The sequence below is a fragment of the Wickerhamiella sorbophila genome, assembly GCF_002251995.1.
Source record: "Wickerhamiella sorbophila strain DS02 chromosome Unknown contig1, whole genome shotgun sequence".
Lineage (NCBI taxonomy): Eukaryota > Fungi > Ascomycota > Dipodascomycetes > Dipodascales > Trichomonascaceae > Wickerhamiella > Wickerhamiella sorbophila.
The window spans coordinates 920001-944999 of NW_020193984.1; the positions used below are offsets into that span (position 1 = coordinate 920001).

Here is a 24999-nt window from a genome sequence, read left to right on the forward strand (position 1 = left end):
GCTCGTCGCAAGCACGTTGCTGGCAAGATCCTCGGCTTTGTCTACTAAAAAAGCATAAATTGCGCAGTCCATAAGTAATATTTACAAACCAATCAGGTTAGAGTTTCACCTAAGGTCTCAATAACGGTGAAACTGCTGAGCATCTACCCCCAATCCACCGCATTTGTCTGCGATGATCCGAACGGTTGTCTCTCTGATGATCTCTTCGGTGAGCTTTTCTCTACGAACCCATTGCATTGTCGAATCACGCTCAAGATCTTTGAGTGCTGTTTCGTCACGGGCGGCGTAAGAATCAACTCGAGGGTCGTTTTGAGTCTTGGCAAACTCAATATGGTCGCGGGCATGGGATGTGAGTGTCTTGATTTGAGCAGTGTTGTCTGGTAGCGACTCATCCAAACTGCCACCGGCAACAGCTCCACAGAATGCGAGAATATCGTCGCGCTTCCTCCACTCATTGTACATTCGAGGAAGCACTTCGCCACACGATCTTTGTGTCAACGAGCTGGGAATTTTATCATCAGAAATCGCTCTTGACTGACGTAGAAATGTTTTAATCGCCGACGGGTTCACACAATGGTATGGCGTCTGGAGTTCTGTATGTTCCATAGTCGAGGACTTTCGATCTGAAATCGCCTGCTGACTGGAAGCTCTTGGGATTCTAGAAATTCATGTAGCTAACACTATTGATAGTTTAGGGCGAGAAGAAACGAAACGAACAAACTCAACGCAATTAACCATATGCTGTGAGTTATGCTCGAGATTGAACTCGATTCGTATTTTTGCACGTTTTGCTGCAGTGGTTCGGATTCCTCGACTGGGCGGTAGCGGTGAGGGTAAGCGTAGCCAGCCGCACTTTCAGTGCGATAGACCTCATTTTTATTCTGGGTAACGGAATCAATTGGAAGAGCATTGCGCATTTGATTCTTGTTGATTAATTCTTGCCCTGAAGCAGGCTTTGTAGATGTTGAGATCGGCTCGATCGGGACGAAGAAGCTCGATGTTTCATTAGCACTCTTTTGCACATCAGTTTCAGAATTTAACGCAACAACCGCGCTGATGCGACAGTCGGTCATGAGCTCGCCATTAGCGTCGTATATGGAATATTTCGATTCACGGAGCTCAAGCTGGGGAAGGTATTGCCCACGCATGATTCTAACACCGTTGCGAATCATTTCAGTGCCGAAGCTATTAGGCTCCTCGTAAGAAGGATTAAAACTATCGTAGACGGTACCACATTTTTGACGTGGTTGGGGTCTAGATAGGACAGGAATCGTTGAGCTATCCGCCACGACATTCGAAAACTTCTCGCGCAGTGTGTCAAAATCTGGATTTAGGTGGGCATTCCCGTCCGTGTCTAGTGTGAGAAGACCATAGTTATTCACCTCTTGAGTGAATTCATATACAAGACCGCCACTGAAGACATGCGTCATTGCGGGAGAGAACAACATTTCAACTTCTTGGAAAAGACGAGGCCGCACGAGATTACAGCCAAACTCGGACAGGAAGATTGGAACAGTAAACTTCTCATGATCTCTCACAAGGAGATCATATCCAGACGTTTGGAAAGTTTGCTCGCCACACCACTGGTAGGAGTTGACACCGTAAAAGTCAACAGCGGAGTCGTCATCGCCACAGGTCAGGTAGTCTGCGAGTGGGATACGATAGCGCAAATCATCGGCTGCCGAGTATCCAACTGGAATAATTCTTGGAGAGTTATAACGGATATAATCTTTGATATCTCGTGTGACTGCTCGAATATACGGCGGAGATACACTGGCGGAGCGTTCGTCGTTGACAACTTCATTACCCATGAAAAACGCAAGGGTGTTATTGTACCAACTGAACTGCTCAACCACCTGGAAAATGCGCTGCAGATACTCAGGACTGTAGGCTGTCCAAGGCTCGTAACGGTTGAGGCTCTCTCCGATCCTGGGTGAGTTGACATCGAGGACGAGATAAATGCCCGCCATGGCGAGCATGCTCATACAAGCATCGTGATTCAAATACGGATTCACAGTATAGACACGAACAGTATTTATTCCCAGTTTTTGGAACAGGTAAATGTCGCGCGCGCACGATTCGACATCGCTCAAAGGATCCGACCATTCGAAGTTACTAGAGGAGCCACCGGGTTGATAGTCTACTCCCTTAATTAAAAAAGGCTTACCAGTGACAGAATCGACAAAATGCGCATTGCGCACTGTGATAGGGTTTACAATTGCGTCCACGCGCGCAAAAAGGCTAGCGATCAGAAAAAGCATGTGAAAGTGATCCATGCAGTGTCCTGCACCTCAAACTAATAGTTGCATGTTTCGTCTACGGACATTGAATCTCTCCACATTGAAATATCGACTCCCACAATTATAGAGCGGCCGGAGAAAAATAATGATAAGCGCAAGTAAGATGGTCTTTTTTTTTTTTTTGGTCCGCCAAAAAGTTTTGGCCCGTAAAAGAAAGCCCTCGGTCTAATCGCTCCGGCCGTTGTGCGGTTGTACTACTAGTTTGTCAGCGAACCTTCACTTTTTACAACAGTCCACCTAATGAAGAACGAACCGTTAGTTCAGGACATTATTGGGTTCCTGCGTCAAAGCATTGTCGACGGAACCGTGTCCAGTGACGATAAAGAGTCACTTGAAGTTGCGATTGAATGTATTGCTGATTCGTTTGGCGTGGAAGCACCGGAGGCGTCTAATGCCCTTCTAGAAGTATACTCCGGTGCTGCCCCTAAACGTGCCACCAGCTCACAAGAGGACGTCACGTTCAAGACAGTTGACATGCCCGTCGATGTTTCAGTTGAGGTCTCTGAGGAGGATATTGCGGCAGCAGACCAATTAAAGCTCGAGGGAAACCGTTTCATGGCTCAAAAGAACTTTGCCCAGGCTATCGACTCGTATTCTCAAGCTATTGCTAAGAATCCCACAAATGCTCTTTACTATTCAAACCGTTCTGCTGCTTATAGCCAAGCAAACCAAGCCCAGCGCGCTGTGGAGGACGCCCAACGCGCTGTTGAGCTCGACCCTACCTATGCCAAAGGTTACTCTCGTTTGGGTCTGGCTCTTTATTCCGTTGGTAACCTTGAGGGTTCTCTTAAAGCTTACGAGGAAGGCCTTCTTGTTGAAGGTGATAACACTAGTGAGGGTATGCGTCGGGGCTACGATACCGTCAAGAAGCGAATTGAGGAGACTCGCAGTGGCTCTGTGACCCCCCGTTCTAGTACTATGCCTGAGACACCTACCCAGAGCACTGAAGCGGCCAGCTCAGAAGGTGCCGGCGGCTTCTTTGGAGGTATGCCCAGTTGGGGTAGTTTGGGTGAGCTCATGAACAATCCTGAGATCAAAAGAATGGCCCAGAATCTCATGTCGAACCCCTCGGCGATGAATGAGATCTTGAATAACCCCACCGCTCAGAAGGTTCGCGAAAGTTTCGCAAACGGAAAGGGTCCCAATTTTTCAGAGCTCATGAGCGATCCTAACATTTCAAACCTTATGAACAACTATATGAACCCCGGTGGAAAGCAGTAGATAGTTTATTTTTTTTTTCCCCAAAAAGTCTTCTACTAAAAAACAGAAGTTGTCACCCTCCAGGTGTAGCCTTCAAGCTATCTAAAATAAACTGGGTTTTTGCTAAACGCTTTTTAAGAGATGAAATGTTGGAGACTGCGATGACCTGCATCATGTCAAGCAAAGTACGCTCCTGGAATTCCATGAAAGATGCCAGTTCCGAAGCTAGGATCTCCTGAGAATGGCATATTCTATTCATAAGGCGAGAAATTTCCATTCGGAGCCGAGATATTTTATCTTCAGAAGCTTGCATCCCATTTATACGGCGTTCCTCGAAATACGAAAGTGACCAAATCTTGCGAGACCCAAGCTCAGCAAGATGGGCCCGCTCAGCCTCTAATTCCTCTTGGGCGGAATTCATCTCTTTGATCATTGCAACTGGGACTGACAAAACCTCTATAATTCTAGCGGAGTTCAGAGCCAAAGAAGCACATTCAATCCGGGGCTTCCAGTAGACATGCTGCAATTTCTGCCTGAAAATACAAGATACAACCGGACGCACATGTTCGAATAACACGAGCGAGAGGTCACTAATCTCGTTCCAAACATAGCCTTGACAGAAAGTTTCCTCTAGATAGCAATTGAGCAAATGCTGCATTGAGCTAGCCAATCTGGTGAGCTGCTGCATCAGTGCTTGTATTTGCTCGATGCTGAACTGGAAAAAAGTATCGATAGAACGTGACTCTTGGGCAAAAAATCGCGTTTTCTCTGATCCGAGGTTCTGTTGCTTGTCAACAGGCTCGTGTCGAAGCTTAGCTTCTGAGTCCACCTGCGCTAAAACCGCTTGTCCGGACCATTTGGGGTCTGTACAAAACTGCTTGAACTCCTCAGAATTTTTGATCGTCGCGTGGCTTTTCAAACATTTGACATATGCCAAAAACACTTCTGTTGCAACGAAACTGTAGCTCGTACCTAGCGTGGAGTTGTTGAGCCAGCGGTCGTCAATGAGCCCTAGAGTGGGGAGCCATGAAAGTGGGAACTTTATCTCCAATATTCGGCGTAGCATACTAAAATCAGCGACTGTGCGTGTGATTACGGCCCCGTCTGTTCCTGGAGTGCTGAATTCGTAACAAATTTTGCCGTGGGAATGTATCTGAACAAGGTCTGGAATTGCCACATGTGATTGAGCTCTCTCCGAAACGAGCTTCAGGAGACGCCTTCCCTCCGGTGCATGGGCCATTGAAACATGGAAAAAGATGCTATCCAAGTAAGGCTCGACTTGTACAAAAAACCTTGCCAACTTGATGCGGTTGAACCGAAGAGAATTAATCAAAGCCGACCGAAGCTTGCTATCAACAACAGCGATATCATAGCCGGGCATACTTGCTAGTTTCGCCATAAGCTCGGTGCTTTGAGGGTTGGCAAGATGTAGCAGACTGTGACACTTCTTGTCGAAATGACCATAAAGGCTTGCATTGGGGTCCTGATCCGTCACCGCATTGAGGCTATCAAGAAGCATGGTATCGTAATTTTGGTGATCATAGCAGACAGCTACAGTTAGAAGAGGAGACATCAATGTGAAATCATTTGCATTCCAATCGATAAATGGACCGAGACGCTTGATAAGGTCCGCCCGGTGAAATAAACAGTGACCAACTGAGCGGCGCGTTACGTCGCGGCTCTGGTAAAAAGCCTTCTGCTCAGAGACTGAAAGCGTAGAAATAATAGATATAAGGCGATCAACAAGCGGCGATTCAGCCTTTAATGCAGCAATTAGCAAGGTTCTGTGCTGCTCGTCGCGATCGTTCACAAGGTCATGAGTGGTCAAGACATCGCAACCCAACACATAGTTTGCTAACTCCGTGTTTCCCGAATTGATGCAGCTGAATAGTGCCGTACCAGTTCGACGAGCTTTGAAGATGGACTTATCCTCGATTTTTTCGAGTTCGGCAATCGAATTAGTTTCGATAGCGTGCCAAAATGTCTCAGCCGCTCGAGCATGGGCCAAAAGTTCGTCGAAAGAATGTTCGATATGATGTACGACACTTTCTGCAATCATCAAAGTATAACCGAGATGGCCACGGTCTAAAGATGAGCGAAAGTAAGAAAAATTTCGCAAAATAAATAGGTGCACATCCAACTGCTCGGCTGTCTGGGCTCTTAAAGCCACTAGCAAGAAAAGACCTAGCAGAGCATCAGCGGATACTGGCACATTGAGATCTGCTTCACCCAATGAATCTATTACCCTGATTAAAACGCAGCAGATCTCGTTGATATTTGTGCTTTGAAGGATCGTGTTGTAAGTCTCTACGACTCGGTTGACAAGACAGTCGGCTTTAGCCAAGTCGATACCATCTGGAAGCCCAACTTGTGAAACATCTAGACAGGTGAGTTTAGCACGATTATTTTGGAACGTCGAGCCGTGAAACAAGGACCTTAGCTTCTTGAAAACCCGGTACCCAGTATGGCACTCTAACCACTCGCAAAGTACTCTTTTATTGTCAATTCCAAGCTCTAGTAAAGATGAATGCGACCGTTCTACGAGTTCGCGATAAAGCTGAGCAACGCCGTGGGCTGTAGTTGGAACTTGCTCATCAAAAGACATAACCAGTTCGCCCAGACATGCATTGGCCTTCTTGAGTTTAGTTTTGTCTTTCCCAATTACAGAAGATAGCTCAGGTCCTTCTTTTCGCGAGGGATTCTCCAAGTACGCGTGGGTTTGTTCTGGCAATCCCCTCAGCCGAGAGAACAAGGGCTGCCGTGGTTTTCGTAAAGGCACAAAGAGGCCATCTAGTATAAACATAAAAATCACCCGGTCGCATCCGATGTAAGACACACCAGGATTCCAACAAAAGATGTCAATTATTCCCACAGGCTTTCCTGGATCAAGAGATTTCTGACCAGAGGTGGTCTTGAAACAAATAGAGGAGTCCCTAATCTCCACGTACGTATTTGGTGTGAATGTTGGAGCAAGCAATTGCCTACCTGCTCCAACTTTAGCGTGACCGAGTCGCACCATATGGGCCAGTAAGTAACTATCCTGGTATAGCTCATCTTTCGGGATTTGGTGTGAAAGGCTCATATCAGGACTGATTAACGCAACAATCTCGGTACCGTTAAGGGCACCATGTGCCTGTTTCAAAGTTCTGTTTGGAACTAAAACATTCTCGTCAAACAATGCCTCGATTACTGTGCTGAAAAACATACCCTCCTATTCCTCGCCACGGCCTCTTTGTAAACTTTAGCGGCCGCTGACAAAAACACCAGTGTCAGAGAGAAAAAAAATAGATCGGTGAGGTTTTAGAATATCGAGGAAATGGGGTTCCAGCGACGTCAAGAAGAACGGTATCGACCAAAGTCAGACTATCCATTCAAAATGGCCATGTGGGATTTCAAGCATTGCGACCCGAAGCGCTGCAGTGGGAAAAAGCTTGAACGAATGGGCATGATCCGCCCTTTACGGATCGGCCAAAAGTTTGGTGGTGTCGTTGTGTCACCCAACGGAAAGCATCCAGTTTGCCCCAATGACTGCGAGATTGTGGAAAAGTACGGAGCTGCTGTTGTCGAGTGTTCTTGGGCGAGACTTGACGAAGTTCCATTCAGCAAAATCGGTGGTAAGAATACCCGTCTGCTTCCCTATTTATTAGCCGCAAACCCCGTGAATTATGGCAGACCGTGGCGACTCAATTGCGTAGAAGCACTTGCTGCTTGTTTCTGCATCACAGGCCACTTCGATTGGGCAGAGACCGTTCTTGAAAAGTTTACGTGGGGTCATGCATTTTTGGAGTTGAATGCCGAGTTGCTGGAACTATACTCTAGATGTACTGATTTTGAGAGTGTACAAAAGGTCCAAGAAGCCTGGCTGGAAGCCAAAAGGCAACCTAATGATGGACAGAATTGGACAATCAAAGAGGGAGAAGAGGAGATCAATGAAGAGTCCAGTGAAAGTGAGGAAGAGTCTGAAGAGGAGCCTGATCAACTTGCAGGCGACGTGAATGTACTTGTTATTGGCGCTGCAGAAGAAGAAAAGGAAGAGGACCAAGAAGGGTCGGAATACGAGTCAGATCTAGATCTTGATGAACCTCAAGCTACATTATAAAACTACAAAAACTAGCCCTCGTTATCTTCAGCTGCTAATTCGTCTTCATCATCTACCGGTTCAGCATTCACCCGTTCACTTTTTGTATCAGTGAGATAGTCAAGGAGCTCGGAAACACGATATGTATCAATGAACGCGAAAAATGCGTGGAATTCGTTTTCTTTGGCTTCCTGAGTGTAGATCCGATCATAGATAAATTTGTGTTTGAAAGCATCAATTTCTTTTTCATAGGGATCAAATGTGACTGAATCACGGCCCAATCGAGACAACCGTGAGTTGAAACCGTCATAAACGGGCTGTTCTAGTAACAAGCCCAATGCTGGAGCTTTGGGGATGCCAACCTTGACATCTTTAAAAAGATCAGAGATCTTGGACTTGTCAACACCGCAGCGAACAACCAAAACGGCCATGGCAATCATTTTACGAATCTGGTGCAACATAAACGACTGGCCGTGGATCTTGATCGATACCCATTCTGTGCCGTTGATGACCATGGGATCAGAGACAGTTAATGATTTCATAACGCGAGTAGAGCTTGCTTCCTTGAATCCTTTCCCCACCGTGTAGTTGTGAAAGTTGTGGACGCCTTCGTACTCTTTGAGTGCTTCACGGAACTGCTCAATCCGCTCAGGAATCGCCCGGTAGGCTCTGCGATAATTATTAGCGATGGCTTTCACACGCTTCCGTTCCGGCGTTTCCTCGGTAGCTTCTTCATCAAGTCTCAAGTTGCGAGCGGTTCCGTCTTGTTGAACTTTGGTTTTGGCCGCCTCTTCGGCGGCTTCTTTCTCAATACGGATCAAGTCCTCTGCACTGATTCCTTCAGCGGCGTAGGCATCTTCCATACCCTGCCAAAACTTTGTTGCTTCATCTTTTAAAGCTTGAGGCTCAACCTGCTTCACATTGGCGAGCCTTTGGCCTAATGCACTGGAAGGCTTAGCACTCATCAGAGCATAGGTAGGCAAGATGTACTCATATATCCGCGAAGAGCACATTTTACGACACTCAAACGACTTGTTGGTGCGGACATAGCCCCAGACACGGATCTGCTCGGGCAAATGTGAATTGATACGCTCAACAATATCCTCATCTTCAACGATCATCTTGAGCGAAACCACATTGCCCGCTGCATGAACGCCCTTATCGGTACGGGCTGCTCGTAAAAACGAGGATTTTTTGGGGTCGTTCGAATTGTCTTGTGAGACAGCCCCAGCTTTGACAAAAGCCTGAAACAAATCGCCCTCAATAGTCCTGTGAGGGGGGTTCAACTGCATTCCATGATATCCTGTTCCACAGTAGCCCACCAGAACGGCAACTTTGCGTTTGGGGCGACGAGGTGCTTTATCATTGTCGGTCGCTGGTTCGCTATCAACACGCTTCGCAGCAGACACCACGGCTTCTTCAATTGTCCTTTTTCCAGTCATGAAGAGAGATCGGAGAAATTTCATTCACTGACTAATTTTTTTTCTTGGACTCTGCGCGTGAAAAGTTCAGATACAAGCATAAATAAAACTATAGAAGAGATAACAGCCTAAAATCCCATCTTCTTCCTGATGATAGACTTTGTAATAGAGGACGTTGCGTCCTTTTTAGCAGACATGACCATCTCTTGGAAGTCATCAGCCAGTCCGCCGACCGCTTGACCTGCAGAATCGTAATAGTCGTCGAATGTTTGACCCCACGTTTTTGCAGGTACACCTCCTTGATAAGATGCGGCAGCTCTTTGAGGTCTAACATAGCCTGCTGGTTCAAGACTGGGACCAGGGGGGTCGTTGGCTGAGTTTTCCACCAAGTCGACTCCGGCTCGTCGGGTTGTTCCGCGCCGTCTGCCGCCAATGACCTTGTCAAGGTCCTCAATCGATACATACTGGCGGCCAGAGACCCACTGAACAGCAGTAATAGTAGGGCGGGCTGTTGTTTTGATAAGTGGGTTGTAGACTTGGCTAATTATCGGTAGTTGTCCAGTACCCCAGATATGCATGAGACCAGCATACTTTTCCTCAATTTGAACTAGCGCATCACCAACACCGGTAATAATACTGCCTTTTAGACAGCTCTTGTAGGGCACATGTGATTGGCTGAGTTTCATCAATCCAGGAATGCTGTAAATACCTGCGTTTGCTTGTTCATTCAAAGTGAGCAGCGCTAAAGAATCTCCTTGACGCAAGAACCCAAACGAAGCAGAAGTTAGAGGTGTATTGAAGCGCTTATGTGCCAACTTTGGCCTCTTAGAGCTAGCATGGAACATACGGGCATCCCGAGTTGTGACGGCCAATATAGCACCCTCAATTTTAATAGACCGTGCAAGCTCTTGTAGCACCTCTGGCATAGCCGCTGCAGGAGCACCCCGGCCTAGATCAATGTGTGAAATATGTATGACTGGATCACTTCCAACATTCCAGACGTCGTACTTTGTAGGGACGAATCCGCCGCCTTGACGGGGAAGAATCTCGAAAACATGCACGTTTCCTGCTCGAGTCCCAACAGCAAGAACCAGAGCGGAGTAGTCTTTTCGGCCAACAATTTCAATTCCAATTTCCGCACAGGTGGGGGCTTCACCTAAGACCTCATTGTAAATAATGGCGGGGCCTCGTCTGTCAACGACGACGAGACGGCCATCTTCGTAGCCAATGACTACAAATCCAACATTCGAGTTGTGAACCATGCTAACCCTTGACTGTCCTGGGATTAGATACTGAGGAAGGAAGCCTTGTTGAATATGGGTAGAGCAGCGCTGAGATATATCCTGAATCAGTGTACCACTAGGCACAAATTCTGCATAGGCTGAACGGTTCCGACCGAATTTGAACAAATAGGTATCTGTTCCTGCTGAAACAACCAGCTCGCCTGTAGATCCAGCAAAGGATACCCCGGACACACTAATATCCGCATTCGGTACGATGTCAGCGATTGACACATCAACAACGCGGAAGTCGTTTGGTTCACTCCGCGAACCGTCAAACAAACGGACGCTTCCATCTTTGCCGCCAACGATAATCACAGTACATACTGGCAAGCGTCTCAGACGTTGGCGCGATGGGACACCACCTCGAAGAACTGTTTTCGGAGATACCGCCATGATTCCCAACCATTGGGTCCGAGACATTGACGTTGATCCTACAAATGTATGCTGCGCAGCACTAAAAGAAAGTGCCGGGGGCAAAATGTAAGAGTTGTTCCGTTTCAATTGTAGGCCTGGCAAGCTGTAAACTTCAGAACACCCTGAAATGTAAGAAACTATTATCCACTCGGGGTTGTAAAAGTTATGGTGCGGGTTCCCTCTTGCCAAAGGCAAAGCCGCCGAAATTTGGTCCGGCAGTTGAACCAACATGTCGGGGGCGTTGCTGAAAAACTTACCCATACCGTCGTAGCTAGTGATGTTGTAGGTTGGAGATTTGCCAAAGTTGATAATATATAGCTCGGTGTTTCCCAGTACCAAAAATGTCGTGTCAGGGTCATCCGTGCAACACCAAGCCAAGAAAGAAGAGTTGGGAATATGCGTATCGCGAGTGCACAACTGTTTTCCCGTTTTTCCATCGTAAAACATGAGCTGTCCATTTTCGTGGTAAGACACAATATGGCTACCACTGGGATGCCAGGAAACAAATCTAACATGACTTGCATTATTGGTGATACAATGGAATAAGACCTCGTTCGTGGCCAACGAGAAAACTGCAATCAAGTCGCGATACCCTAGCAACTGCTGGGCAGCATCACGCGGGTTCAGGCTGATCCCCAGGACAGGGCTGAATCGGCTTCTCGGTAGAACCTGTTGCTGAACGGAGCTAATCCGTAGTGGAGAAATTTTCCCAAGATCGAGATCAAATGCAATCGATTGACCATTCTCCAAACCAATAAATAGCCAATCCATTGCTGGATCCGCATACACTGACGCGACTGGGTTGCCACAACGATATTCACCCCACTTCTCGAGCGTATCCAGCGACCACACAGTTACAAGGTTCGCAGAATCTACAGCAATGAGGTAAATACCTTTCACGAGCCGCGCATGACGAATTGGGCTTGGTTGGTCTATTTCAAGAGCAATCTGCACTGCGCCCTGCCCGCAAACAACCATCGTACCGTCTGCCGTACCGATCGCAAGCAGCGACTGGTTCGGGTCATACGCCAGAGCCGTCACTGGTGCAGGAATACCAAACCTAAACAAGTCGTCCGGCTGAAATGGCTGATTTAGGCCAGTGGACAGATCAGCGGTTTTCTTGAATTTCGAAAACATAACTGGATGACAAAGCCAAGTGGCCAGGCGAGAGGATAAATTAAATGTTACAATAGAGGATTAAAAGATCTGCCCACAGAAGCATTGGCAGTCCGGGACTGGACAAACAGAGTACTTGGCGAACCATTCTCTTGCGTGCTTAGTATGGAAGCCGTGGCTGCAAGACAGGCAGAATACCGGCCAGCGGTCTGCTTTATCATGAGTCTCTAAACCTGACCCCAGCGACAGCAGACATACTGCGCATCGAGGGAGGTAATGCTTGCAGTTTCCGCAACGAATTGTTGTAGTAGGGCTTTTGTGCTGTTCCTTGGGTTCTTTGCTCGATCCAATAATCGCCTTGCAGAATGTACATCTCAAAAATGCCTGTTTGGGTACGGGCGGGGTAGTGCCTAAACCAGCGTGGCCCCTCGAAAGCCGTGTGCGGGAGACGTCAAACTTTGCTCTTTGAGAAAAGTACTGCCAGCGATTGAGCATGTACCGATATGTTTCAATCCAGGCTTTTGCCCGGGCATCGGTTTCAAAAAACCGTGGGGTTCCAAAAGTGATCATGAGCGCCGCAGTTTGAACGTCACCTGTTTTGTCAACGTAGGTCTGTAGCAAGTCGACGAGACTCGGTGTCATACCTGTAAGAATCACACCCTCGAGATCGCCATTTTGCACACATCGTTCAGCCAACTGGCTAAGGTAGCGCGTCAGATCCTTTTCAGCAAGAAATCGGAAAGCAATACCCAGACGTTCAGTCAGAGGAAGTGAGCTATCATCCAGAACATCAAACCAAGATCCATCTGCAATGTACGCAAAAATGGCACGGAGGTAGGGCATTGATAGCTCCGATGCCAGTTTGCGGCACTGTTCGCGCCAGGGATTGTTGGTTTTCACATCTTTGTAAACGAGATAACCGGCCACAGCTGACGAAATAAGACGTAGCTGGCTCTTGCGGCTGCGACTAAGACTCTTCACAGCCCGCTCGACATCGCCATGAAACACTGCCCAGCCAGCTGCCTTCTCGTGCCGTCCTTTGGATTCCAGATCTGCAATCCGATCTTCGAGTCCCGCGAGCCCAAAATTCCACCCGCATGCTTGCAAACAGATTTGGCGAACTGCATAACGCTGGCTTGTTTTGTATTCAGTAGAAACAAAAACGTCGCCGTCAAACTTGGCACTCATTTTGGTGAGCGCACTTTCGTAGCCCTTTTCTTTCAACTCAACAGTGGTTGAAACGACTCGCCTTTGATTTTTAAGGGATTCAATACCATCCCACAGAGGCAACACACCCATGTAACTCAGATCTAGGTTTTCGGTTTGCAGTTGCTGTGAAGCATTTAGCTGAGAAGCGAGTTTTAGCCATTGCCATGCCGTTCTCAATGCATGCCCAAGTTCTTGTCGTGGCATATCGAAATTCGCAGCAGGGTCACTGGCATAACCTTGGAGAGCTCTCGTCTGCATCACCTTGGCAATATCCCTGAGCAAAACCTCGCCATAAGTAAGAAGCATATCGTCGTCATCGTCTGCTTCAGGTGACCCTTCATCAACTAGCTCTTCATTCTCATCTTCTAGCTCATCATCGAAATCGTCTTTAACCTCAGGTTCAGATTGCGATTGGCCTCGGCTAACAATTGACATATCTTCTCCACACATGAGCATGCGAAACTGATGAGGTTCCAAAACCGAGAGATCATTTGAAGGATCAAAGTAAAGCATCGCAGGGGACTCTGTCGCAGGCATACGGAAGACCTGGCCTGATTGTCTAATACAGACAAACTCTAGCTCGTTTGTGACCGGATTCGAGACGTAATCGTACCCTACCACTTTGTCGGTTTCTGTTTTGGTGTCCAGAACCCAGCGGACGAACTTAGAATCTGGGACTTCATGTGTTGGGTCTACTGCAGATGTCAGGTGGCTAACTGTGTTCGCACTCGAAGCAGGAATAGTTGATGTAACCCAGCGTCGGATGAGAGAGCCATCGTGTAATACGCTGAATTCATTCATATTGGTTGAAGAAAATCGAGCGGAACGTTGTGGTTTACCCCGAGATTCATTGAATACACGAGGAAGCAATAACAGAGGATCCGACGTTCCACTTGCCGAGGACGAAAGCTGGCGACGGTCCCAAAGCGCTAACGAACCACTCTCGCTGTAGCTCAAAAATTGCATATCGTTCAATCGATTGACCTTGATTCCATAAGAACATTTAGTTGGTACATGTACTGCCGGAGTTGATGTTCTGGTATCGATCTCACGAATAGACTTGTAGGTTCCGCAAAGCAGAAGAGTTGGCTTAGAAGGAATGAACTCGAGACAGGTAATTGTTTCGTTCGAAAAAAGCGATCCTAATAGGGTCATATTCTTCTTCTTTTCCACTTGCACGTCATAAAGCAGCAACGAATCATCATTACGTGCTCTGTCGAGACCAACCGCTAGTATTCCAGAAGAGTTAAAGGAGAGCGTGTTACAAGGTCGGACACTTTTGCAATCCACCTTTGTTGGCACATCATTTTGACGCATCGGGTTCAATAGTTGCACGGTACCACTATTGTGGCCAACGGCAACCAACCCATGATGAATTGGAGAATACGCATATGTGCTCACAGACATCAAGTCCTGGGCGGAATTGAGCAAAGACATTGACATGGCACCCTTCTCATCGACACATGACTCGTAAATTACAACCTCATCTCTGCCTAGCCCTAGCGCAACAAAGTACTGCCGATCGGGGGTATCCCATTCGTAGGCGTGAACAATGTCTGCTGACATGACAGATGTTCATGGAGACTGGTGAACTTATTCCCGGCTGACTTGACAAACCACCAAAAAAAAAATGTTGTGCGTTCGCAGCATACGCCCGTTTGTTGTGCGAAACATTCGAGTACTCAGGTATAGCAGCATTGAAAATCCGGCATCTGAAAAGCCGTCTACTGAGGTTGAGACTGATGAGTTCCATGCTCAATCGACAGAGCATCGAGACAAGTTGATCTTTGACTCGATTCTTGATTCAGTGCTCATGCGGGCCGAAAATCAGTCGGCCAAGCGCAAACCCCATTCTGTGACATCAACTGTGCAAGCTCTTTTCGATAACCCCCAGGAGGATCCACTGGATAGGGCTTATGGGTCGATTTTGGACAAACGCACTCGTGATTTGGAGACCTTCGCGCACGACACACCGTCGGATGCGATTTTGAAAAATGTTCAGCCAGTTCTGGAACACATTTCAAGTTTGAAAACAAACAAAGACGTCGTATACTACCATCAATCGGCGGTGATACGCAGTTTTGAGACGGTAACCCCCGTGCAGGGACAAGTAGTTGTGGACAAGACGAATGCTGCGTACATCACAAAGCACATTATGGCCGTTCTCATAGACGAATTTAAGGATCCGGTTGGGGCATTGCATATATTCAACAGCATCAAGGCGAAATCAAATGACTATTTCATCGCCGCATGCTCAGCTGACGTTTACAACCGGATCATCGCTCTCAGATGGCAGTACTATCGAGATATTCAGTCGGTGGTCAGTCTGATGAATGAGATGTTTATTAACGCAGTGCAAGGCAACAATGAAACAGTCGATTTGTTGGGGGTTATCACTCGACAGGCCATCGAGAGCTCTCAGAATATTCCATTGGCCGAGTCTTTGCCTCTTTGGAGTACTAAAGACGACAAACTTGTCAAGACACTCAATTCCTACAGAGTTAAACTAATGTCTTCTTTGGCAGGCCGGAGAGATTTCGCTCTCGCCAACCTGCAAAACTGATTTAAGTAGCCAAGCTTGTACATAGAAATCTGATTATTTATCATGGACATCCTGCGGGGGCCCTGCATTGCCCTGGCTCAAGTGTCTGTAGTACCTCAGCAGGCGTTTGATCCAGGTAATCAGCAGGTCACTGTGCGACTGAAGAGTGTTCTGGATGCAACGAAAGCTGTTGCTGTCAAAAACGAGCTCTCAGAGGGTCTCGGTGACTACGTATATTTTCCTCTGCATCATCTGCTGCAAAAAGATGCTTTGGGCGACCGTCAGACCGACTATCTGCTTCAAATACTCACCTTATTATTCTATAATGCGTGGGAAACGGTCACACTGGAAAGGGCGTCTCAATTGCTCTCGGTTGTCGTGTATCTCGTTAGTCCAGAACCCCCAGGCGAGCTGGTTAAATTCCGTGAAAAATCAACTGAGCTACACACTTCGGCGTTTCGTTGTATGTATGCGGTAATTAAAGCGTGCGAAAGAAGCTCTATAGCCGACCAAATTGCTGCTTCTCCTTCTATTCCGCACATTATCACTGTACTATTGGCGTCGTTGCAGTACGACTCTGATCTTAACGCACACTCAGCGGCATTAGATTCACTGAGTGCGATATGGGATCAACTCAAACCTGATCAGATGGCATTGTTGCTGCCAGGTATTGCCTCAAAGCTTGTCAACTTTACGGCCATGATGTACGAAAAGGCTCACATAAAGGCCCGGGCTGCAGCGGTGCGGCTGTTTGCCAAGATCGTAGTGGGCTGCTTGGCTGATAATTTGCAAGACTCGAAAGTCAGAGATAGTAGGTGGAAATCAACCGCAATTGGCCAAGTCAACCGGAGCATCGACACGATATATGGTCTACTGCCCAAGGCTAACCCAGAGGTTGTTTTGGCAGCTGTGGAAATGGCTAGCTTGATAGCACATAATTGCAGCAAGTCTATCGAAATGGAAAAGATAATCGAGATTTTAGTTTTTGGATCTACGTCTACGTTCGATATTGTTAGCAGTGGAGCTAATGACGTTTTGGGCGAGCTCCGCGCGAAACCAGAGTTTTCGGATGCACTAGAGAAGCACTCTGTCTCTCTTATAGACTCTCTTGGCAGCAGGTTCAATTCATATGAAGACACAAATGCACTAGTTGCCGTCAATGCTATTTCAAAATCCCTCAAGCATGAAAAAAGTGAGGCATTCTTAGATACGTTGTTGACTGTGATCGACCGCTCCCTGGTGCTCACCAAGCCTCGACAAACAAAACTACCCCAAGGAAACGATCTTTCACTAGCGGACTTTGGACTAGAAGTCAATGTGTCGAAGCAAGTGGAGCTCTCTTTGACAAGTCTTTTGCATGAGGTAGGGCGCGTCAATGGGAAGCCTGTTCTTTCCAATCTTCTTGATACTCTGCAATCGACACCGAACACGCTTGGTCAAACGCAACTACTTTGGATAGCCTCTCACGTGCTTCAAGGCTACGAAGGAGACCCTGATACCACGTTTGACTATCTTGATTTCACTTTCCAAGTTGTCGCCGCTGCGGGGTCCTTGTCTTCGACTTTACCACCTAGTTTAGTCGGATTGTCAGTCAACCTTTTGGGCAGATTAGCGCTCAACTTGGGGACAACTTTTGAAGCTCAACTAACTGACGTTCTATTCCCAGTGGCCAACCTCTTGGGAAGTGATAATGGCATTGTCACATACCACGCAAAACTGTCACTGGCGGCGATTGCTCAAGCATGCAGGTACCCAACTCCTCAAGTGATGATTTTGGCCAATAAAGATTATATTCTGGATGGTATATCAATCAAACTCAACACAATGGACATTGCACCAACGACCCCTGCCATGCTTTCAGCATTGATAAACATGGCAGGAGACTCAATTGTACCATATTTGGACGACATTGTGGCTTCCCTTTTCGTGATCCTCGATAACTACCATGCCTACTCTGTTTTGGTAACTGGCATTTTCTCTGTATTCACCACTATTGCCAAAATTCTAGTTGCAGATGTTCCCAAAACCATCAGGGCCAAAGAGACAAAAGCTCTGCATTTTGAAAAATTTGAAGACATGATTGAGGAGCTTAAGCGCAAACCCACGGTGCCAGATCTGCCGGAAGCTCCTGAGGTTCCCGAAACAGAAGAGGACGACCCTCAAATCAGAGAACTCGATCCAGATGCAGATGATATTGATAAGCCCATGAGCGACGAAGAGGAGTGGGACTCGCCTGTTCCCAAATCTTCCTATATGATTGCCAAACGAGTCATGGGCTACGCAGATCGGTTTCTCACGCATAAAAATGCCAGTCTCCGGTTCAATCTCTTGAAGCTGATTATAAGTAGTTTGCCGGTGCTGGCCACTAGCGACAAAGAGCTTTTACCTGCCATTCATAAGTTGTGGCCTGTTTTAGTGAGTCGGCTAGAAGACTCCGAGACTTTCGTCGTAGAAGCCGCTCTCGAATGCGTTGCTGCTATCTCAACTTCCACGGGTGATTTTGTCACCAAGAGATTCCAAGAGCTATGGCCCAGTTTGAAATCACAATTTGGCGGTTTCATTGGCAAGTTGTGGCCCCAGTTCTCGTCACAAGCTCGCCTTGGGTCTGCGTTTGAGAGGTGTCTTGTCCAGGTGGTCGCAAACACCCCCTTGTCCGCAGAGGTTTTGAACAGTGTCATAACTACATTCAAACCAGGATTTAAGCGTGGGGAGTATCTCGATCTGTACACAGAACTTGAAAGCGTTGCTGGTGATCAACTGTACGTTGAAATGATAGATATGCAGGTGTGACATATGAACGGTGATTAAATTGCACAACTCAATAAGCTGTAACTCTACGTATCTAGTGAACGGTTTTAGCTCGGCGATAGCGGTGATACTCAGGTTGCCACATTTGCGAAAGAACCCAGATGTAGCACTCGTCCCAGTCTGCAGGGATCTCGATTTTTTCTGCAGAAACAGGGCTGATCTCATCTTCGACGCGAGCAAGACCCTCATCACGAGCGCGTAGAACAACAGAGGTTGCAACACGGGCACTAATATCGGTAATTTCGGAAATATCAGGAAGCAATGGACCATTGGGGTCTTTAAGAACGGGAGACATTGTAGCAAGCTCGTCAATAGCGGCGGCAATCATTCCCTTCGAGATTGTGGAGGCCCGAGAAAGAACAGCACCCAAACCAATACCAGGGAAAATAAAGCAGTTATTGTTTTCACTGATTCGGCGGCCATGGACATCATCAAAGGGCGATCCAGTGGCAAGCAAAACCCGGCCGTCCGTCCATTCAATGAGATCGCTCGGCTGAGCCTCATGCAAACGTGTAGGGTTGGAAAGAGGCAAGATGATGGGACGATCAACGTGCTGGCACATTTCTTGGACCACTTCTTTGGTAAACGATCCAGGGCGCGTTGAGCAGCCGATGAGAATGTGGGGCTGAATGGCTTTGACCAATTCAAGCAGCGAAGTTCGATCGATATCTTTCCAACAAGGATCTTCTGGGTCTACAGCGTACTCGCGCTGTACGGTCATGAGATCGCGCATATCAGAGGTAATTAGACCGTTGCGGTCGATCAAGAAGATATTTTTGCGAGCTTCGCTGCGGCTGAGGCCGTCGTTTTCAACGAGTTTGTCGACCATTTGGTTAGCGATACCGCAACCGGCACTTCCAGCGCCGAAAATGATTGTGCGAGCATCGGGCATGTGACGATCAGTGGAGTGCAATGCACCGGCGAGCGCTGAGAGCGTTACGGCACCAGTGCCCTGAATATCATCATTGAAACAAGGCAGCTGGTCACGATATAGGTCAAGCGATTTATATGCAGCCGCAGTACCAAAGTCCTCAAAATGTAGGACAGCCCGAGGGTATCGCTGCTTTACCGTTTGCACAAAATTATCCAAGAACTTGTCGTATCGCTCACCGCGCACTCGTTCGTGACGGTTACCCATATAGAGAGGGTTTTGCAAGAGTTTCTGATTGTTAGTACCACAATCAAGTACAACGGGAATTACACGGTTTGGGTGAATACCTCCGCAGACCGTCATGAGTACCAGTTTAGAAATAGCAATTCCAATACCTCCAACACCCTGGTCGCCAATGCCCAGAATACCTTCTGCGTCAGTCACGCAAATATAGTCAATATCCTCAGCATCACCATAGTGAGCCATTCTATGAGCAATATCGTCGGGCTGGTTAATATCCAAAAAGCAACCAGCGGGACGACGGAACAACTGCGAGTAATTGGCGATTGCATCGCCCTGGGTTGGTGTGTAAATGATACGCATCATTTCTTTGAGATGTCTACGCATCAGAGCGTAGTAGAGCGTTTCGTTCTGAACCTTGAGCGACTCACAGAACGAGTTCTTGAGCAGGTCGGTGGGGTACATGTGGAATTGATTGTAGGCACGATCAAGCTGGTCGTCAAGAGTGTGTACTGCGGTAGGAAGTAGCCCGCCCATTTTGAAAATACGACGCTCTTCGTTCGAAAACGCCGAACCCTTATTGAGCTGGAAGTTGTTCAGCAGCTCCTGGCCGGTTTGGGCGACATCCACAAAGGGCTCGCGGGTAAGCCGGGTATGGCGGGCAAGTCTTATCAAGGACGCGCGCATAATCTGAAATGTCTTCTCACGGGATGGCCTGCCTTTCCCAGATTGTATGCCCTGGATAGGTTGATGACGTTCAAGGGCCCTGCATGAAATATTGTGCTTTAAACGTATCTACCCTAACATCGCCGATTTTTTCCCGTGCCAGGGCGGTTTCCCCTCTTTTGCTGATCTTTCGTGCTGGGGGGTATAACGTAACGAAACTGGTTGTGCAAACCTCAGACAGGTAGAACCCGTTGATTTTAGTATTTTATAGAAATGTACTCCTGAGGAGGTGTTTAAATCCAAGGGTAAGGGCCAGGCACAATAAAGCGTCAATTCTTGCGTCTGCGCTTTTTGCTGGGCACGTCAGGCTCGTCTTTGACAGGCTCTTCCACCTTGGTCAGGACCTGTAGCTCAGGTACATAGCAGCTTGTGCGTCCTCCAACCGTGATGTGCTCAACCGTGTGGCCCGATGGCAGAGTCTGAGCCGCTTTACGTCCCTTTCCCCAACGATGCAGCATCAACCAGTCCGCAGGAAACCCGGCAGTATTGCCCTCAAGCCTCGCCGAAACCTCACACACCTCAAGGAGTTTCGCGTAGAGTGTTTCTAGCTGAGTGCTATCCAGTGTATTGGCGTACTGTTCGGGGTGCACTCGGGCCTGGAACACGATCTCGTCTGCCATCCAGTTGCCAATGCCGGAAAAAACGCTTTGATCCAGCAGCAATGCTTTGATAGGGACTTTTCGTTTGGACACGTCCTTGGAGAAGCTGGCCAGATCGCCTGGATCCTGCGAATAGTCGCGGCCCAACTTGCTCAATGGCTCGACTTTGCATGCCTCAGACGCAGGCATGTCGAAAAGGCGCACTCGGCCCAGCCGCCGAGAGTCTGTGAAGGCTATTGAGTCCCCCTGGTCTGTTTCGACCACAAACTTCATATATTTGGGCGGCCACACCTCGCTCGGAACTTTTTCGATTGTTAATGCAGCGGGATCACCACCTGCAGCAAGAACCTCTTTGATCCGCTCTTTTTGCTTCTTGTCTCCGCCACTTTCCATAGCAATAAAGTGGGTTCGAATATCCTTGACGTGGATCCAGCCCGCCATACCAAAATGCATGAGCAGGGTTTTCTGCGAATCACACTCGAACCAAAAATACTTGCCGTTTCGCCCAACAGATGTCACCCTCGACCCTACCAGGCTGTCGAGGGCGCTGGCGATTAGAGGTTTCACAAACACTATTTCGTCTGGAGTGCTGGTAATTTTGACTACTGTTCGATTGAGCAAGAATCTTTTCAGTAGACTAGCTGCATGTTGCACCTCTCCTAGCTCTGGCATTGTAGTCTAGAAATAATATACAGTAACCCTGATCGTTTTTGGCCTGTGTTGTGGTGTTTTTTGTGCTCTGAAATTCGACGCACCTTCGCCTAAACCCTACGGGAACCCGAAGCCTCGTTGAATTTGCAACTCTTAAAACCCTCCGCTGGGCAATCGTGTGGGCTGACAAATGCGTGCTCTACCGGTTCTTGAGCAATATGGGCTGTCGGCAAAGTCGGGGTTTCTGCCAGCGGAGCTGCCTCTGTCGAGACTGCCGGACTACTTTGAGCCATGGGAGTCTATTGTGAAAGATCTGCCGGCTTTGATCATGACCTCGAACCTGCGCAAGCTTGTGGATGCCATGCCACTTCTCGATGCGACAAGGCTCAACAGTGAGCCGGAATGGCATAGGGCGTGCTCAATTTTGAGCTTTATGGCCCACGGATACGTCTGGTCTCGCCCTGAGGCGTCCAAGAAGCTGCCAAAGTGTTTGGCTGAGCCATGGATTGCCGTGTGTGACCACTTCGACTTGCCGCCCATTGCGTCATACGCTGGGCTGTGTCTCTGGAATTTCCGCACCGTGCTTCCCTGTGATTCGCCTAGCAACTGGAACCTCGAAAATCTGGCAGCTCTCACCACATACACCGGGTCCATGGACGAAGCATGGTTTTACTTGGTTAGCACCATGATTGAGCGTCAGGGCGGCCCTTGCCTTGAGCATGGCCTGCAGGCGATTGCTGCGTCTCGTGAAAAGGACGTGCCAACCGTTGTTGCAAAACTTCAAGCTCTTGCCGAGAACATCGATGCTATCATCACCACCTTGAACAGAATGCACGAAACCTGCGACCCGCACTTTTTCTACTTCCGCCTTCGTCCTTTCTTGGCCGGCTGGAAGAATATGGCAGCTGCCGGGTTGCCAGACGGCGTTGTCTATGGCGATGAGGCTCAGCCCCGCCAATACTCTGGAGGATCCAACGCCCAGTCCTCGCTCATCCAGGCCCTGGATATTCTTCTGAATGTCGTTCACCACCCTGAAGGCGAGCGTCAGCCTCCGCGAATGGAGTCCAAAACTGCTGATGGCGTGAGCACTCCTCCACCTGCCACGTTCCTTTTGGAGATGCGAAAGTATATGCCGGTGCAGCATCGCAAGTTTTTGTTTGACCTCGAAAAAGTCGCTGAAATCCGCCAGTTTGTCGTGGAGAACGCAACTGAGCATCCCGAACTGGTGACTGCGTATGATGCTTGCTTGGCAATGCTTCGAAACCTGCGCAGCCGTCATATCCAGATCGTCACCCGCTATATTATCATGCCTGCCCGTGCGGAAAACAAGACAATTCGCGACGGAATCGCCAGGGATTCTGGCGAAACAGGTACTGGCGGAACCACTCTGCTCCCCTTCCTCAAACAAGCTAGGGACGAGGTCGGAGATGCTGCGGCTGGTGCATGGGGCCGAAGACTCTTGTCGTCTGCTCCCCCGCCGAATGCTAAGCGGATGAAAACCGCTGGCGCGTCGGCAAGTGAAGACCGAACTGCAGGCTCTCTCAACACCGCTACCGATCATTGGTAGAACATGTATATTTAAACGTTTTATTTCATTAGTACAGCTTTTTGACAATATCATGCTCGTGCATATACTTCCGCCAAAGTTTGCCGTAGCGGTATAAGGGGATTGCCAACAAGCAAACACCGATTTCCACAGATCCGTAGACGATGTAAGAGGTGCGTCCTCCGGACTTGTGGAAAAAGATGGGCACGAAGATGGCAAAGCCGAAGCCCATTGCGTTTTTGGCAAAGTTCAAAGATACCAGTGCTTCGGCAGCATAAATACGATAAGAGTCGACCGCGTAGGTGATGGCCACAGTGGACCCTAGGGAGGTACCGAATCCTAGAATGCCAAGAAAGATTGTGGGGACGATCCAGAGATCCTTGTCGAAGGTGGACCAGCCAAAGCCCATTAAGCCAATTGTGACAGAAATCAGCACAGGACCGACCATAATAAGTCTGAATTCGGGTTCGTAGATACCGCAATTATGGGAGGACATATACCGGACGATTCGGTCGCTAATTAGGCCAGCTACCGCCGATCCGAGGCACCCACCGATAAATGTTCCCAAGTAAAGCAAGCCAATTGAGGTCACGGGGAAATTATAGGGTTCTTGGCTGAAAATAGTGGAGATTGTTTCTGCAATGACCGACAGCCAGACCACCGACGTGCCGTACAGCAGAGTTGAAAATAGAATCGGGGGGTAGATGTACAGAGCGAACGGTCTAAGAAAGACCTTTGACCAGGATGAATCACATTTGCGACCTGTGTACACGGCGAGATTTGCAAAGAAAGGCTTCCGCTCAAAGACTGTGCGACTATCCGTTTCTGACTCGACGTCTTTACCAGCCGCAGCTGGCATATCATTATTTATAGTTTCGCAATCTCGTGTGTGCTCAGAGGAATCCGGGTGGGGTTGCCAAGCTGGTCGATGCATCTGCTGCCTAGCTCGTTCGGCCATTTCTGATTCCTTGATGGACCGTTGGTTGGGCACTGCAATTCTCTCCCACCAGGTTTCGTGTACAAACAGAAAAGTGAGCAGCATAAACGTGCCAGCGATTATTGCCAAGATCCAGAAAATCCAGTGCCAACCTAGCGAGTTCGCAACAAACCCTGAAACCAGCGGGATGAGGTTTTTCCCGCCCAGCAGGAGCAAAGTATAAATACCCGTTCGATACGCTCTTTCATGAGCAAAGAAAATCTCAGCAATACTCGCCGAGGGTAGTGACTCTGCGGGGCCGCTTCCGATACCCATGAGAATGCGGGCGCCTAACAAGCTTCCAAAGGACTTTGCCTTTGCGCCCCACAGGCATGAGCCAAAAAAGATGACTTGTGATACCAAATAAATAAATCGTTTACCATAAAGAACAGCGCTGGGTGCGAAAAATAAGGAGCTGACACCCATTGCCATCATGAAAGCACCTACAAGATAGGTGAGTGTGTTGAGTGATTCGTGAAAGGTTGTTTTGAACTCTGTCATAACGGGCGCGAGGACCGGAGTCATGCCACCGATGATGAACGAATAGAAGCCAATTACACCCAATGCAATATCCCGTCGCCAAATAGGCCAGTTTAGCGGGTCGTTTGGGTTGTCGTGTGGTTGTGGATTTAGCACGATGCCATGTTTGTTAAGCTTCAGCTGACCCGCATCCTCGCCGTTTGGAGGAGGCGACTGCTCAGGAGAGTTTTTGCTGGTCCTATTGCCCGGCAGCAGCATTACGACTGTGCCAGGCACATCGACCGCCTCACTGGGCTGCTTGATCCAGAACCCAGACGGCATTGCTCTGAATAATTGAGAGCTGGCGTGGGATCACAGAAAAGCCACAATGCCTAATCCGTCCGTACCCTAACCTAGAATGGCAGTCTTAAAAGAATCCACAATGCGTATCAAGAAGGAGCTTTTTCGAGGAGGCGTAGCCGGGGAGGGCAGGGATGACTCAGCGATATCCGGGAGGACCGCAGCAGCCTGTGTCATCACTCACCTGACTTGAAATGCCG

The 24999-nt window shown here is 48.3% G+C and overlaps 15 protein-coding genes across 15 annotated transcripts in view; 6 read left to right on the plus strand and 9 right to left on the minus strand.

Moving 5' to 3' along the window:
• Positions 1 to 48, plus strand: part of B9G98_00547 (40S ribosomal protein S22) — a gene marked incomplete at both ends in the record, with an annotated part of 1165 nt that extends 1117 nt beyond the window's left edge. The window contains one exon of the mRNA XM_024807105.1: positions 1 to 48. This exon is cut by the window's left edge and continues 212 nt beyond it. Within this exon, the coding sequence (XP_024662873.1) occupies positions 1 to 48 (48 nt within the window).
• A 69-nt stretch (positions 49 to 117) lies between these two features.
• On the minus strand, positions 118 to 606 carry B9G98_00548 (Mitochondrial intermembrane space cysteine motif-containing protein MIX23; the record flags this gene model as incomplete). Its single annotated transcript, XM_024807106.1, has 1 exon — positions 118 to 606. One exon carries the CDS (start codon positions 604 to 606, stop codon positions 118 to 120), a length of 489 nt encoding a protein of 162 aa, XP_024662874.1.
• A 74-nt stretch (positions 607 to 680) lies between these two features.
• Positions 681 to 2261, minus strand: B9G98_00549 (1,3-beta-glucanosyltransferase GAS4; the record flags this gene model as incomplete). The annotated part of the gene is made up of 1 exon (XM_024807107.1): positions 681 to 2261. One exon carries the CDS (start codon positions 2259 to 2261, stop codon positions 681 to 683), a length of 1581 nt encoding a protein of 526 aa, XP_024662875.1.
• A 279-nt stretch (positions 2262 to 2540) lies between these two features.
• B9G98_00550 (Small glutamine-rich tetratricopeptide repeat-containing protein 2) lies at positions 2541 to 3521 on the plus strand (the record flags this gene model as incomplete). The annotated part of the gene is made up of 1 exon (XM_024807108.1): positions 2541 to 3521. The coding sequence occupies one exon, from the start codon at positions 2541 to 2543 to the stop codon at positions 3519 to 3521; it is 981 nt and encodes a 326-aa protein (XP_024662876.1).
• A 52-nt stretch (positions 3522 to 3573) lies between these two features.
• Positions 3574 to 6705, minus strand: B9G98_00551 (hypothetical protein; the record flags this gene model as incomplete). Its single annotated transcript, XM_024807109.1, has 1 exon — positions 3574 to 6705. One exon carries the CDS (start codon positions 6703 to 6705, stop codon positions 3574 to 3576), a length of 3132 nt encoding a protein of 1043 aa, XP_024662877.1.
• A 111-nt stretch (positions 6706 to 6816) lies between these two features.
• On the plus strand, positions 6817 to 7599 carry B9G98_00552 (Ribosome biogenesis protein TSR3; the record flags this gene model as incomplete). Its single annotated transcript, XM_024807110.1, has 1 exon — positions 6817 to 7599. The coding sequence occupies one exon, from the start codon at positions 6817 to 6819 to the stop codon at positions 7597 to 7599; it is 783 nt and encodes a 260-aa protein (XP_024662878.1).
• An 11-nt stretch (positions 7600 to 7610) lies between these two features.
• On the minus strand, positions 7611 to 9020 carry B9G98_00553 (tRNA pseudouridine synthase 1; the record flags this gene model as incomplete). The annotated part of the gene is made up of 1 exon (XM_024807111.1): positions 7611 to 9020. One exon carries the CDS (start codon positions 9018 to 9020, stop codon positions 7611 to 7613), a length of 1410 nt encoding a protein of 469 aa, XP_024662879.1.
• A 107-nt stretch (positions 9021 to 9127) lies between these two features.
• Positions 9128 to 11833, minus strand: B9G98_00554 (Lethal(2) giant larvae SRO77; the record flags this gene model as incomplete). Its single annotated transcript, XM_024807112.1, has 1 exon — positions 9128 to 11833. One exon carries the CDS (start codon positions 11831 to 11833, stop codon positions 9128 to 9130), a length of 2706 nt encoding a protein of 901 aa, XP_024662880.1.
• Positions 11834 to 11893: 60 nt separating this feature from the next.
• Positions 11894 to 14587, minus strand: B9G98_00555 (SEH-associated protein 4; the record flags this gene model as incomplete). Its single annotated transcript, XM_024807113.1, has 1 exon — positions 11894 to 14587. The coding sequence occupies one exon, from the start codon at positions 14585 to 14587 to the stop codon at positions 11894 to 11896; it is 2694 nt and encodes an 897-aa protein (XP_024662881.1).
• Positions 14588 to 14651: 64 nt separating this feature from the next.
• On the plus strand, positions 14652 to 15584 carry B9G98_00556 (Uncharacterized protein C5D6.12; the record flags this gene model as incomplete). The annotated part of the gene is made up of 1 exon (XM_024807114.1): positions 14652 to 15584. One exon carries the CDS (start codon positions 14652 to 14654, stop codon positions 15582 to 15584), a length of 933 nt encoding a protein of 310 aa, XP_024662882.1.
• A 42-nt stretch (positions 15585 to 15626) lies between these two features.
• B9G98_00557 (TEL2-interacting protein 1) lies at positions 15627 to 18353 on the plus strand (the record flags this gene model as incomplete). The annotated part of the gene is made up of 1 exon (XM_024807115.1): positions 15627 to 18353. One exon carries the CDS (start codon positions 15627 to 15629, stop codon positions 18351 to 18353), a length of 2727 nt encoding a protein of 908 aa, XP_024662883.1.
• A 52-nt stretch (positions 18354 to 18405) lies between these two features.
• B9G98_00558 (NAD-dependent malic enzyme, mitochondrial) lies at positions 18406 to 20169 on the minus strand (the record flags this gene model as incomplete). Its single annotated transcript, XM_024807116.1, has 1 exon — positions 18406 to 20169. The coding sequence occupies one exon, from the start codon at positions 20167 to 20169 to the stop codon at positions 18406 to 18408; it is 1764 nt and encodes a 587-aa protein (XP_024662884.1).
• A 308-nt stretch (positions 20170 to 20477) lies between these two features.
• On the minus strand, positions 20478 to 21479 carry B9G98_00559 (Formamidopyrimidine-DNA glycosylase; the record flags this gene model as incomplete). The annotated part of the gene is made up of 1 exon (XM_024807117.1): positions 20478 to 21479. The coding sequence occupies one exon, from the start codon at positions 21477 to 21479 to the stop codon at positions 20478 to 20480; it is 1002 nt and encodes a 333-aa protein (XP_024662885.1).
• Positions 21480 to 21648: 169 nt separating this feature from the next.
• B9G98_00560 (Indoleamine 2,3-dioxygenase) lies at positions 21649 to 23025 on the plus strand (the record flags this gene model as incomplete). The annotated part of the gene is made up of 1 exon (XM_024807118.1): positions 21649 to 23025. One exon carries the CDS (start codon positions 21649 to 21651, stop codon positions 23023 to 23025), a length of 1377 nt encoding a protein of 458 aa, XP_024662886.1.
• A 28-nt stretch (positions 23026 to 23053) lies between these two features.
• Positions 23054 to 24781, minus strand: B9G98_00561 (hypothetical protein; the record flags this gene model as incomplete). Its single annotated transcript, XM_024807119.1, has 1 exon — positions 23054 to 24781. One exon carries the CDS (start codon positions 24779 to 24781, stop codon positions 23054 to 23056), a length of 1728 nt encoding a protein of 575 aa, XP_024662887.1.
• Between the last annotated feature and the right edge of the window lie 218 nt (positions 24782 to 24999).